This window comes from Sebastes umbrosus, chromosome 15 (assembly GCF_015220745.1).
Source record: "Sebastes umbrosus isolate fSebUmb1 chromosome 15, fSebUmb1.pri, whole genome shotgun sequence".
Taxonomy (NCBI): Eukaryota; Metazoa; Chordata; class Actinopteri; order Perciformes; family Sebastidae; genus Sebastes; species Sebastes umbrosus.
In genome coordinates, this window is record NC_051283.1 from 7,464,218 (window position 1) to 7,478,525 (window position 14,308).

General features: G+C 41.1%; 1 protein-coding gene across 2 annotated transcripts in view; it reads right to left on the minus strand.

Annotated features, from left to right (window-relative positions):
• The window catches only part of ctdp1 (CTD (carboxy-terminal domain, RNA polymerase II, polypeptide A) phosphatase, subunit 1), a 96,013-nt gene that overhangs the window by 60,706 nt on the left and 20,999 nt on the right, over positions 1-14,308 (minus strand). For both annotated transcript variants that reach the window (XM_037794382.1, XM_037794381.1), the window contains exons 9-11: positions 12,999-13,140; positions 12,632-12,862; positions 9,194-9,341 (exon numbers count right to left, since the gene is read on the minus strand). In XM_037794382.1, coding sequence (XP_037650310.1) covers positions 9,194-9,341; positions 12,632-12,862; positions 12,999-13,140 — 521 coding nt within the window. The remainder of the gene's footprint in view (positions 1-9,193; positions 9,342-12,631; positions 12,863-12,998; positions 13,141-14,308) is intronic.

Genomic DNA, 14,308 nt, shown 5'->3' on the forward strand with positions numbered 1-14,308 from the left:
TTTCATAATCGTCGGAAGCCAAAAATCGTAATTGAAATTCGATCAATTGCACAGCCCTATTAAAAAGTGTGTCTATCTGCTCTAACATAAGATGTTTGGGCCTAGACAAATATTCTCTTATTTATAAGTCAACATGCATGCAAAATCAACAGAGTATGTCTAAGCTTCATCCTCAAACACAAAAAAGAGATTTTATCATCGTCGTTTTGAAAGCTCGGAGATATATGGATATAAAATGAAAAGAGAAATGCTAAATAGCTGTTGGCTTTGGCAATATTCTAAGGCAGTATTTCTTTATACTGCCGTGCATCTCCTTCAAACACACACAAGAGTGGGAGAAAAAAAAAAGGAAGAAAGTCTATTTCCAGAAAAGGCATAGCACAGCAGTTCTCAGACTGAGCCGTCGCCTGCAGCGACAAAGTTACTTAACTTGAGAATTCAATTGAGTTAATATCCCGGCAGGCTGCTTTGCATCCCAATAACAGGAGTTGGTTCGTCATTTAAAGCATGACCAATCACACCGACACCCAGATCATTCAATTAAAATGTAACTTAAAGTGCCGTTTCGTTTGCAGGATCTTTAACCTGTGTTCGATCTAAAATGTTCAAGGAGAGAAGTCCACAAAGCTACTTTGTAGTTTCTTTGTGAAGTTTTTCCTTTATATGCATTTTTTTCTCATCATGTGTGCATCATTAATATAAATTCATCCTACCCCCAAAAAACTTCTGCAAAAGGCTGCTTCTGCTTGTGCTTCACTGGCACATTGCTAGACTTAACAGTGTGCAGCACATTAGCTCCAGTCAATAAGCATTACTCCACTATGCAGTAAATGTATTTATCCTGAACTTTTTGTTATATTTGTTGAAATTCTCTTTACATCTGGACAGCAATCAATAAATCAAATGCTCTGACTAAAAAAAGAGAAAAAGATCTGGCATCGGTGGCTGTCGCAGGACTATAACAAGCCCGTCCGATCATTTCACTCAGCCCGAAAATAAGGAAATAAGGTTGATGAGAGTTGAAAAAGTGAACCAAACGGTAAAGCTGTGGGCTGCAAAACCAAAACAATGAACTGAAAGATGTTAAAAAAGCTCCGTAGGGCTGAGTGGGATGATAATCCTCTGTGGGTTTGTTACTACGACCGACTTCTTTCACATTACATCCATTGTCGAACCAAACTCTTCAGACTCCGCTCCAGCTCCGCTCTAACTAGCCTTGTTTGAGGGTGTGCCAAACTAGCCGTTATGCAAATGTGTTACTTGGTGACATCACCACGTTACAGTAGAAAAGCTAAGGACTTCAAGTGAGGCGTTTCAAGCAGTTCGGGAGCAGTGTTTCTGTTGGGGAGAGTAACTCCCTTTGGCGTGGACCTTGTAACTTTACAGACTTTTTACACGCACAAAAAACTATGTAACACACTAAAGGAAAGGGAAAACAGCACAAAAGCATAATAGGTCCTCTTTAAGGAAAATATAAGAGTACTTGAGCGGCAATCAATGCAGCTTTCCAATCACATATTGTCATTATATTAAAAAAAAAAAGAAAAAATAATTACCGCTAGCCAACACGTGACTTCACCTCAAACATGGTTCGTCACATCAGGCCCCCGTGTGAACAAGCCATAGAGCTTTCTTTCTTCGGAATAATCACCTGCCGAGAGGCCCTTGACAGATCTCAAGGATCTGCTTTGCACATTTCTCTCCGAGGAAGCATTAGCAGAATTCAGCCTCCATTAAAGAGTATTATCGAGGCAGGAGGTGCAGAGCACTCAGACATTAGTAATCACTTCAACTGCCTCGCCAGGATGGCAAAAAAAAATACATAATGCAGAAAGTAGACTGATGTAAGGACTTGAATGTCAGATAAGCCGGAAAAAGGAAGGAAGACGGATGCAACATGGAATAAAAAGTTGTACAAACAAATGACAAGACTAGATCACGTGGCAAACTGCACACAGGCACCGGATGGAACCTGAAACAGGACCACAAAAAACTCCCAAGAAAGTCCTTTCTGCCTTACTACTGTAGGGACCCAGCATCTGGCTGGTTTCAAGTGACCTCATGACCTCAGTAACCTGATCCTTGACCACAGGACTCATCTCAGTCCTCATTGGCTACAGTAACATTTCACACCTAGGTGTGAAATTCACACAGAACAAAACCAGAGGAATGTTCTTTGTTCCTTCTCTTTCGTCTCTTTCTTCTCATCTGCTCATCTCTCCTGACGTGTGAGAGGTGAGCTGCTGCGCTCTCTCTGCTCTTCATCTCCTCAACCCAGGCTGACCTGGTTGAGGTGAACGGCTCTCAAGTCCAGAACTTGCAAAACAGTTCTGCTTCTGATTCTATGTCCTGTTAGGAAACAGACATAGCCACAAGGAACCAAACGGCAGAAGACGCGAGTGCTCTGCCCTTTTCATCAGCTAACTTCAAGCTATCAAGCTACTGGAGAGTTAGCACCAAACTAACAGCAAAGACGACCTCGTTGACTTGGAACCACAACTTCAACACATGGAATCACGAACCCTGTTCTTCCATGGATCGGTAACGTACTGGGCCTTAGCATTAGCAATCGCACAGGGCTGAGCAAGATTGTTCAACTTTGATTTCTAGAAAGTACTTGTATTGATTTGGTTTAATGTTATTCATTGAGTTTGACTGTGTTGATTTATCTGTATTTGATATCTGGGTAACTGGCTTCGCCACATCTGATGTGTTTAGTTTATGCTTCACATAGACAAGGTCTTGCATGCAACTAACCATCTTTTCTAACCCACTGCATATCTGACACACATTAAGATCACATACAGAAACTGTGAATTAGTTAAACATAAACATACAGCTTCAGATAATCTTAGCCCCACATCACCCCCCTCTCTGTCCTTCTTCTCAGAAGAACAAAGAGGTCATGTGGTGACATGCTGATGGCCATCTTTGATTCCGCCATCTTTGATTCAGCCATCTTTGTAGTTTTACAGTGCCCGCCATTTTGTTTGTAGGCCATACAGACATTTTGAGACAAGAACCCATCTTGTTTCCCCCCTCTCTCTCTCTCTCACACACACACACACACACACACACACACACACACACACTGTGTTTGGTTTGTTTAGTTTAGTTATTTAGTTAGATTAGTATTGTGTTTTACACCTTTATTATCTTGTGAATAAATGATTGTGGAATATACATGCTGGTCTCTTTAATGTTGTACAAGAGTGAATAATGCCAACCTCTGCTATGTCAAGAACTCCGATATCCTTCAACCTTTACTATCTATTTTGGTTATAGTTATTAATTTAATTATTAATTAACGTTCCAAATTGATAGTTTAGCATATATAATGAGACTATATTAACGTTTTGGTCATTGGTCCCTGATTCCAGGGTGGTGCCCCGTTTATTATTGATGTTTATTGATAATCTTTATTAATATTAATAATTATATTATTATTTATTAATTATTTTGCTAATAACCAAAACCTACTAAAGTAGAACCCCTACATAATGGTGCCCCGTGTGAGGCATAGTATTCTTGTTGGCAAATGTTCATAATTGTGCAATATTAATTTTCAGCATAATTTTTGGTCAAAAACAAAAATTTCATATTCCACTTCTAAACAAACCAAAAGTGTTTACATTCTACACCACTAGTCTTCCACAGGAGTAGAAGTCCAGCTGTACTTTTAAACAAGTACATGGTGGTTAGAATTGTTTATTTGAGAGATTTTGAGTATTAACACTTTAAGCCTTTATAGTGTTAATTTTAATAATTTGCTTTTGCTGCTAATTCAAGTTAACCTACGCTGTAGAACTTGAGAGAATTTTGGTTCAGCATTCGAATACCACATATTCAATGCAATCTAGTCTAGTTGTCATATTTTGCTGTTAATCTAAGTGTTCCTTTAATGACACAGCGTGCCACCGGCCCTGTGTAACATAGAGAGCTTGTACCCTGCTGTGTAACTGCCAAGCATTCCACAGCCTGAGTTAAGATAAGAGCCACAGTATGCTACCAGCCCTGTGATATAAGTTTGCAACCTAGCTGTTACTTCCACGTGTCCAGCTTGAGTCACCTTTAAGAAACATCATCACAACTGTTACTGCCGTGCATTTCAGTTAGTGCATGTTGTGTGTAAGCAAACTTCTTTTGTAAACCTTGTTTACTTTACTGGCCTTTTGTTTGATGCCCACTAGAGTCACTAGTTGGTCCCCTCCTCCACAGGAGCTACTCCACAGGGAGCTACCCCCCTAGTGTAGGCCAGTGTATTGTTGTAAGGCTTGTGTACCTCCCAAACTACACCACAAGGTGTCTGCCAACGCAACACCATAGCCAACAACATTGTTTTGTTTTGTATTAGACATCCTGTTTAGTTTCACCCTCCATTCCAGGTTTAACAATGGAGAACCCCTGTGTTGAGTTTTTTATTTCTTCCCTAGCACAGAGCCTAAACCCTGGCTGCCCTGAACTCATCAGCAGGTTGAGTTTCAGTGAGTGCAGGAAAGAAGTGGAATCGCTCCTCACAGACAGGTGTGATGCGCAGACCGCATCCAAAGATTCATTGTTAAAATGCTTGCTTCTGATTTTCCACAGGCAGACCAGTCTTGCCATTCAGAGTAAAACAGCCCTGGAAAAAGAGGTAGATAACCTAAGAACGCAAAGTGCTAGTCTCCTCCATGAAGTTCAGACAGCTGATAAGAAAGCCATGCGTTACTTAGAAGACCTGCATTCAGCAGAGTTAGCTCTTTTTCAGTACAAAGAAAAATTGTTAGGGCTTAGACTAGAATGTCTTTCCCCACCACAGTCTGTCAGTCACTGTGATTCTGGCTACTCAGATTCACTCTCCTCACGTGATGAGAGTTTAACTCCCTCTCCACTCAGAAGTGAAAGATTTCCAACCGACTCAAAGTCTTTGGGAATAAAGTCAGATCCTCAACCTCCGCTGAGAGAAAGAGTGAACAGCTACCTGACTACTTATTGTTCTGAAACGGACAGTGAAGACACATGTAGTTTATCTTCAAGAAGATATCCTGCCTCATGTTCTTCTCAGCCACAGAGAAATGACACCTTCCTCTGTGCTCCTCCCTCCAAAAGTTCAGCCTGCTTCCCACTCTGTCACAAGGGTGATGACAGCTGTCCAGCCTCTGCCTCTCAGCCAGAGAGGACCCTACAGGGTCCACGCCATGAAGTGCTGGAATTCATAGCTAAGGACATTGAATGTTTTGATCCAGGCAACTGTGATCAACACATTGATGACTATTTTAAGGAATTAGATCACAATCTAATTGACTTAACACACGCCACCCAAAGGGAGAAGGTTAAACTTGTGTGGAAAACCAGCTCTAAAGCTGTGCACAAGTTTATACAGTCACAACCTCCCAGTGTCAGAAATGACTATAGTAAGCTTCGTCGTGCACTGATAGAAGAATTCTCTTCCACAGCTGACGAGACCTCAGCGATGTTTGCAGCCCTTCAGATTAAACATTCACGTAGTGAGAATCCTAGAGATTACTATAAACGTTTAAGGCATGCATACTTCCAAGGTAAGAATGCGCCAGGCTTAGAAGAAAACGCTTTCTTCAAGTCCTTATTTCTGCAGAATCTGCATCCCTGCGTACGCACTCACGTGGTACTGAGGACGCATGAGGGTAACCCCTCACTGTGTGAGATAAGGAAGATGACACAGATAGCTTGGGAAACTCTGGTCATTTCCAAAAGGGGGGGTAAATTAACTGAGCCCACCAGCTCAAACACTGATGTGTCAAGCAGATCTGCCACCTCAAAAGACCACCTTCACAACAGGTCGAAGGGGGGTCAGAAGAGGTTGCATAGGGACACTGAGCGTAACCGCCATGTCCCCCATTTGCATAGAGATAGGCATTCACACAACAGAAGTGTTAGAAAGCCATATGCTGAAATTCTGTCCCAGAATTGGCGTGACCGGTCTGACGATGACCACAGCATCTCTGACCACATTTCAGACTCTGAACAAGGTTCAGAACATGGACATAATCTAGCATACAGTGATAGCTACTCTGAGTGCCTCTCTGCCTCTGGCTACCTGGAGCATTACAGCCCTGAGCCACGAGGTAAGCATCAGAGATCCAGAGCTACCTTCCCACGGTACTAGCTACACCTAGCTAACAGTGAGACTGACGCTAGATCACGGTGCCTTAATTTTCCTTTCCTCTTTTGCAGATACTAGGGAAAACTTGAGTTTGTTAGCAACAGCAAAAACTCAACTCAGACACCACTGTCCAACTTTACAAGTACACTTGGACCAACTCCTTAGTAGTATCTTGTTTAGAGATCACTAGTACACACACTAGCTTAGGACACCACATTATGACTGTACAAAAACAGTCATACACCTGTCCGCATTGTTTTAGGTGACACTCTCCGCCTCTCACCTTAACAACTTAACACCTCTAACATTCCTGTTCTTCACTAACCTTATAAATAACAGAGAAACATAGTTAGGTATTTTATACAATGCTATTGTTTTTGTTTATCTGGTTTTATTTGTAACTTAGGGACTGCTCTTGCTTAGCCAGGATAGATAGTCTTAACCAATGCCCAATTGGTTAATGAACTGCCCAGACGTTACAAAATGGAATGAACTATTGAATGAACTTTTTCAATCATGGATTTAACAACTTTTCAGTTGTCCCCAGGGATTGGACTATACAACCTCCAGGTTGTTTCCAAGGATCTGTGAACTGTTCAACCTTCTGATTTGCTCTTGAAGGATGTTACACATCTTAAAGACCAAATGGGGGGATGTAGGGACCCAGCATCTGGCTGGTTTCAAGTGACCTGATGACCTCAGTAACCTGATCCTTGACCACAGGACTCATCTCAGTCCTCATTGGCTACAGTAACATTTCACACCTAGGTGTGAAATTCACACAGAACAAAACCAGAGGAATGTTCTTTGTTCCTTCTCTTTCGTCTCTTTCTTCTCATCTGCTCATCTCTCCTGACGTGTGAGAGGTGAGCTGCTGCGCTCTCTCTGCTCTTCATCTCCTCAACCCAGGCTGACCTGGTTGAGGTGAACGGCTCTCAAGTCCAGAACTTGCAAAACAGTTCTGCTTCTGATTCTATGTCCTGTTAGGAAACAGACATAGCCACAAGGAACCAAACGGCAGAAGACGCGAGTGCTCTGCCCTTTTCATCAGCTAACTTCAAGCTATCAAGCTACTGGAGAGTTAGCACCAAACTAACAGCAAAGACGACCTCGTTGACTTGGAACCACAACTTCAACACATGGAATCACGAACCCTGTTCTTCCATGGATCGGTAACGTACTGGGCCTTAGCATTAGCAATCGCACAGGGCTGAGCAAGATTGTTCAACTTTGATTTCTAGAAAGTACTTGTATTGATTTGGTTTAATGTTATTCATTGAGTTTGACTGTGTTGATTTATCTGTATTTGATATCTGGGTAACTGGCTTCGCCACATCTGATGTGTTTAGTTTATGCTTCACATAGACAAGGTCTTGCATGCAACTAACCATCTTTTCTAACCCACTGCATATCTGACACACATTAAGATCACATACAGAAACTGTGAATTAGTTAAACATAAACATACAGCTTCAGATAATCTTAGCCCCACATCACCCCCCTCTCTGTCCTTCTTCTCAGAAGAACAAAGAGGTCATGTGGTGACATGCTGATGGCCATCTTTGATTCCGCCATCTTTGATTCAGCCATCTTTGTAGTTTTACAGTGCCCGCCATTTTGTTTGTAGGCCATACAGACATTTTGAGACAAGAACCCATCTTGTTTCCCCCCTCTCTCTCTCTCTCACACACACACACACACACACACACACACACACACACTGTGTTTGGTTTGTTTAGTTTAGTTATTTAGTTAGATTAGTATTGTGTTTTACACCTTTATTATCTTGTGAATAAATGATTGTGGAATATACATGCTGGTCTCTTTAATGTTGTACAAGAGTGAATAATGCCAACCTCTGCTATGTCAAGAACTCCGATATCCTTCAACCTTTACTATCTATTTTGGTTATAGTTATTAATTTAATTATTAATTAACGTTCCAAATTGATAGTTTAGCATATATAATGAGACTATATTAACGTTTTGGTCATTGGTCCCTGATTCCAGGGTGGTGCCCCGTTTATTATTGATGTTTATTGATAATCTTTATTAATATTAATAATTATATTATTATTTATTAATTATTTTGCTAATAACCAAAACCTACTAAAGTAGAACCCCTACACTACACAAATATCCATACCCTTAATCCTATAAAATAGATAGACCACTAGTCTCGCATAGTCAGACCTATCTCTACAACGCTGTGTCAGCGCTAAAGGAAGGTCTGGCTCCACACATTATCATTCTGGTATAAAGGGGAAAAACTGATCTGGCTTGGTTTGTATTTCTTTAAAATCAATCCAAATCGTCTTGGGCGGCAATACGCCCAGGATTCAGCGATGGTGTCCTTGCAAAATAGATAGCGAAGATAACATGTGGGGAAGAGAATGCCGGTTGAAATACGCGGCCAACGGCAGGCTCATACTCCACAGTCTACATCCATTGAGTTGGACTAATTGACCACTAACCTTGCTCAACACACCATGCAACTGCTCACCAATAAAAATCTTTCCAGTGAAAGACTTTTATTGTGGAGTAAGGAAGCAGTAAGTGCTGAGTTTGTAAATAAATACTTCATTAGAGCTCCATCAGCACTGCAAAAGAGAGCAGAGCAGAAGGCTCTTACAGGAAAGTAGGAGTGAAAGAAAAGTCCAAACGACGAGGACGTCTTCATGCAGGAGCTTTCGAATCTACTCAGAGCTAAACACAGCAAGTCATCCGACAATCATTGATGCTAATTGTGACATCGACAAAGCTTGTCTGATTGTGGGTGACTGGCACAGTTTGGCCCTCCAATGCAGCGCAATGATACTGCAGATGGATGCACTTATACCATGCTGTGAGGTTGAAATGGGAATTTCATGGTTGGAAAAACAACACAGAGTCACTGCTGAATAGTATTTGAATGACTTGGTAACTGTATTTACAGTTTTTTCCCCGTCTCTTGCAGTTTTTCTTAAAGACCACCAACTAATCTCCATCTTTAACAGGCTCATTAACATCATAGATTTCCAAGCCTTCCTACTCTTTGTGAGCCATTTTCTTTTTTGTAAAGGGGTTGACTTACCTCTTTGTCCATGCTGTCCAGATCCTCCTTGCAAAGTGTGTATAGAGGCATCGTCTCTGACATGCTCGGCTGTCGTTTCCGACGAGACGGTCCCGGCTGCTCGTCGTCTTGGCTGCACCCCGCCGCCTCATCTTGCTTTGAAGTTCCCCTGTGGTCAAACAACAGACACATGAGCATAAAACACTATGAATGTAGACAGCATCAGTGCTAACTAGCTAGTTAGCTAAATAGGCAGAAAGATGAAGATATGAGACCTTTTATGTGACCCAGGTAATATCTCTACCTACACTATCAATATCATTAGTATCTGCAAAAAAAATGTTTAATTGAATAAACTGACAAACCAGTCAACTGAGTCAATCAAGAAACACGTTTATATCACTGAAAATGAATACTTATTTACATTGTTTTATAAAGAAGTAAGAGATAATTACTTTTTTAAAAATGTTGTTATCTTGCTTGTGTGTTCTATTTTTAAATCAGGGCTGTCAATTGATTGAAATTCTTAATGGAATTAATTACATAATATGCTGATTATTAAATCAAATTAATTGCAAATGAATCGCAGATTTGCAAGTATCAATATTTTTTTGGAAAAGCCCTCAAATGAAGATATTTCAACTCAAAAACATTGCATTACTGTGGTACATGAGTAAAACATTGAATAGAAATATCAAAAGGGGGAATTGGAAATCAATTCATTGTTTTATTTCCAATTATTTTTCCAAATACATGTCTTTTTATCATTAAACATACACCTATCACTTAACCTAAAATCTGGCCATAACAGTTTTCACATTTTTGTAACATAAGCTTATCTTAAGTTAAGCCAATGTCGCCATAACAGTCTTTTTTTAACTATTTACTAATACACTAACCGGCTGGAAATTTATTCAACAAGCAGCAACTAACAGTAACATCGGTACATCAGTTAATTAACATAAACATTAAATAATATGCGTTAATTTGCATTATTTGTTTTATGCGTTATTACTTTTATAATTAGTCTAAATTAATGTGTTAATTTGACAGCTCCATTTTAAATGGATTCTCTTGTTACAGTTAATCTCCACAGAAATCGCAGGGGAACAGCATTAATTTGCAAACACTGAACATAATCAGCACAATTTTCATATCACAGAGGATTTGCGGATGTAGAGTGCAGAGTGAAGGTTGAGTCTGGAAACCAACAATAGGAAGAGCGAAGGCTTTCTCTCTGTAACGAGGGCCCGTTAGATGTAAATCTTACGCAAGTGGGAAGAGGAAGAGTCCATTCTTCCTCTCGGCGGTGCTTAATTGAACAGATCTTCTTTGATGATTAAATCCAAGTTTATGCAACTCCCTGAAAACTGCACAGAGCCTCTTATCCATGAATTAAGTGGGCCAATTTTATGCTTGTGATTATTAATTACAGAGTATCGTCGTAGATATGTTCAATTCACTTAGCAGCATTCAGTTAGCTGTTATTCCTCTAGAGTTGTGTGAAGAACAGTCAGGCCGCAGCCTCTCTGTGGCGCCTAACAAACACCAAACAAATAAACGCTATTATTAGCATTTGTGACTGACGGATGAATGACACGCGGAGTAGGAGATCGCAGAGGTGACTTTGACGAACTGCGAAGCCTTTCTTGAACCTGCCACATCATTGCCAAACTGAAGATTAAATGAGGACATGACTGGAAAATCAAATATTTATATAACTGGATGGTATGAAACACTTTTTAAGACTAGTATTTTACACTGTTGAAGAGAGAGTTTTCCGCCAGTAGCATAAAGTAGCCTGGTTTTTATTGTGCTTTTATTTACGACCCAAAGTGCAGATGCAGATAAAAATACACCAAAACAAGTTTGGAGGCTCGTTTGGGAGCTACACCGCCGCCCATCGCTATAAACAATCCATACAATAAAAAGGTTTGCTGCATGTCTCCACTGAGGGTGATTCACAAAGTAGTGTAGCACTACATCAACAGCTGTTTTAGTTCACACAGAAGGGAGGGATGGAAATGAGGCCCGGAGGACAAATCAATACACTTAAGATCTCTTATAAGACATTCTGCATTCAGTACTAAACAGAGATACATCAATAGCATAACTCTCACTTTTTTTTCTTTCTTTTTTACATGCTATAGGTCTTTACTACCCCCAAGGGTTTTTCTGGATGCAGTGTAAGAGGATGTCCACTATTTCTGTCAATATGACAAGGGCTGGGCAATATGGGCAAGAGGGGATTGTAGAATATCTACGAGGAGGACAGTCAGTGTTTTCAGTGAGAGCAGCCTGTCCGTTCTCATTCCCAGGGCGTCAAATACAGGCGCTTTGTTGCGTGTGATGCCGACGCACAATGCACCCTTTAGCGCCTATATGACACGTAACAGGCTTTCAGTTAACTACAACATAAACCTATACGCGGCAACAATAAACACTCTGAGAAAGTGCTCCGGGAGTGACTGTGGTGACGTAGTTTAAAGAGCGATAGAGACACACAGGGTGGACGGGGAGGGGAGGTGGACGGGTCCAACAAACACAAGGCTTTCATCCAAGGAACCGCTGTTACCGGCGTTAAGTTTCACTTTCACGTTATAATCACCTGCATTTAAAATTAATTTAAAATCATGGTTAAAAAAAAGACAATTATGTGTGTGACCATACTCTTATAACCTGAAGCGTGTTTTATGTTATGTTTTATGTATTCTTATCCTTGTTTTAAAGTATTTCTTGTATTTTGATATGTACAAAAATGTGTTTTGATCTAAAAGTCAAGATATCCTAAGGTTCTTTCACACCTAACCTGTTTGGTTTGGTTAAAACAACACTCTGGTGCAGCCTGGTCATTTGACGAGAATGCATCACGACGCAGTGCTGTGCAGTGGCGATGACGCTTTTGCATGACTTTTCCCAAAAACTTTGGGGATTTCATGTTTTTCCAAAACCTTTCCAGGTCTGGAACATTTTCAAATTCCATGACTTTTCCAAGTTTCAAAAGTCAAAACTTTTTCATCACATGCTGTACATTGATAGACATGTCAGCTCTAGCTATGACACATGTAATTCTAGTGAGAAGTGGCAACTATAGCATCGATAACAGTAACAAAGACTAAACTAAATCACCTCTTGCAGGTAAGAAATGACCTGTGTGTGTGTGTCCAATAGGGCTGTCCTCGACCAAAGAAATTCTTAGTCGACTAACCCCCACCATAAAAAATGCTGGTCTTAGTCGACTAAGACCAAAACGACAAATTAGTTGACTAAGAGAGGGCAGCCCTAGTCCCAAAACATCAACAGGCAGCATGGGTTAAATGCACTGAAGCCCCCTCACACTTATGTTACCATAAAACAAAAATTGCATATATGACATTCCTACTGTTTACCTGCAGAATAAGAATACGTTTTAGATCAATATTTCCTCATTATATTACACTGCTCCAATTCTGTTCTTACCTGAGACAAGACTGCTCTCTGTGATCAGAGAGCAACAAACACCCTGACGCCTGGAGGTAGGACGGAGGCCGTGGCACCTGAGGGCCCCTGCGGATCAGCTTCCCCGTGACGGGGTCGTAGGTCCGAACCTCCGGGGCTGGAGGTGACGGTCTGTGGTGGATGGGAGCTGGGTGGAAAATATGCTTCTGCAGGGAACCCTGAATGTCAGGGAATGCTGCTGGACTGTTGCTCCTTCAACAGACAAGAAAAAAAGATTTGGAATTATCTACAGATTTTGACGTATTGCGGTTAATATGTTAGCAACAACTGTAGTATTTTCTTAGTTCACATGTACTAGGGTTTGGTTCTCATTAAACAGCTCCCTTACCTTGGCGTCTTGGAGTAGTCCTCCTTCAGTGGGTACAGCTGCTCCTCCACCCTCTCCCAGCGCTCCAGACAGCTCCACAGCCAGTCGGGGTTGACAACATGGAGGTGCGTGCAGCCTTGCGCCTGACGAACCTTCTCGGTGCCTGGGTGACAGGAATGAAAAAGGGAAATGAGAACAGGTCCGTACAATCAAAAGCAATAAACAAAAACACACAGTCTGGGTCTGCTGAATAATTCAGATCAATGATCAGACTCTCTCTCCTGGAGGAGAAAATAATTACCTAGTCAATATTATGAGAAAGAGAACAAGGACGATTTCTCTTTTGGAGTCACTTTCTTTTCACTTTTCTGCCAACTCAATATTTTTCTTAGAAATCCTGAAAGCCAGGTTTTGTTTGGTGATATCCACAGAGAGTAGCATCTCTGCTTGAATAATTCTTATTGATGTGAGGCACAAAGACACCAAATTGAATCTTTGACTCTTGGTTGTTTTAGTCATGCATGGGGAACAATCACATATCGAACTAGAATGGTACTCGGAGAGCGCAGACCTCCGCCGAGGGGCCTGACTTTAAAAACAGATCACAGCTCGCAGCTGGCGGTACCGTGAGGTGGTCGGCTCGTTATTAACACGGTGTGTGTTTCCGTGTAACGTATCGGCGGATGCCTCTCTCATTCAGCAGCCTTGTTATGTCTGTATAATGTTACACTACTTTGTCTGTCATCCCGTCATCTACCGCTTTTTTCGGGGTCATGCGTCATCAGTCACACTGCGCATGTGTTATACCCTGTGGTCTTAATGCTCAGGCTGATTGTAATTCTTAAAAATTTCCTGAATCTGGATCATGATCCGGATCGCCACCAAAATCTTATGGATTGTTCATTGTGCTACACTCCACCCCTCCAAAAGTTTTCATTCAAATCCATCGCAAACTTTTGGAATAATCCTGCTAACATACACACAAACAAACAAACCAACGCCAGTGAAAACATAACCTCCTTGGCCCAAGGCCTCTGGCCTTGGCGGAGGTAATAAAACTGTTTGGGCACATTCCCCTGTGCACAGTATGCAGTGCCCCTTTCGTGTTGTGCTACCTGTTAGGCTTGCTGTGGTACTCTGTGTTACCGGTGTTACACAGTGTTCAGGCATACACTGATTACATTACTTGCCCACAGTCACAGTCACTTTTCTTTTCTTTTTTTATAGAAATAAAACCCATTTAGTTAATTTTCACGTATCAACGCCCAGGATCATCAAATAAAAAAAACCTAATTTGTAAAATACTAAGCGTGTTATCAATATGTAGTGGG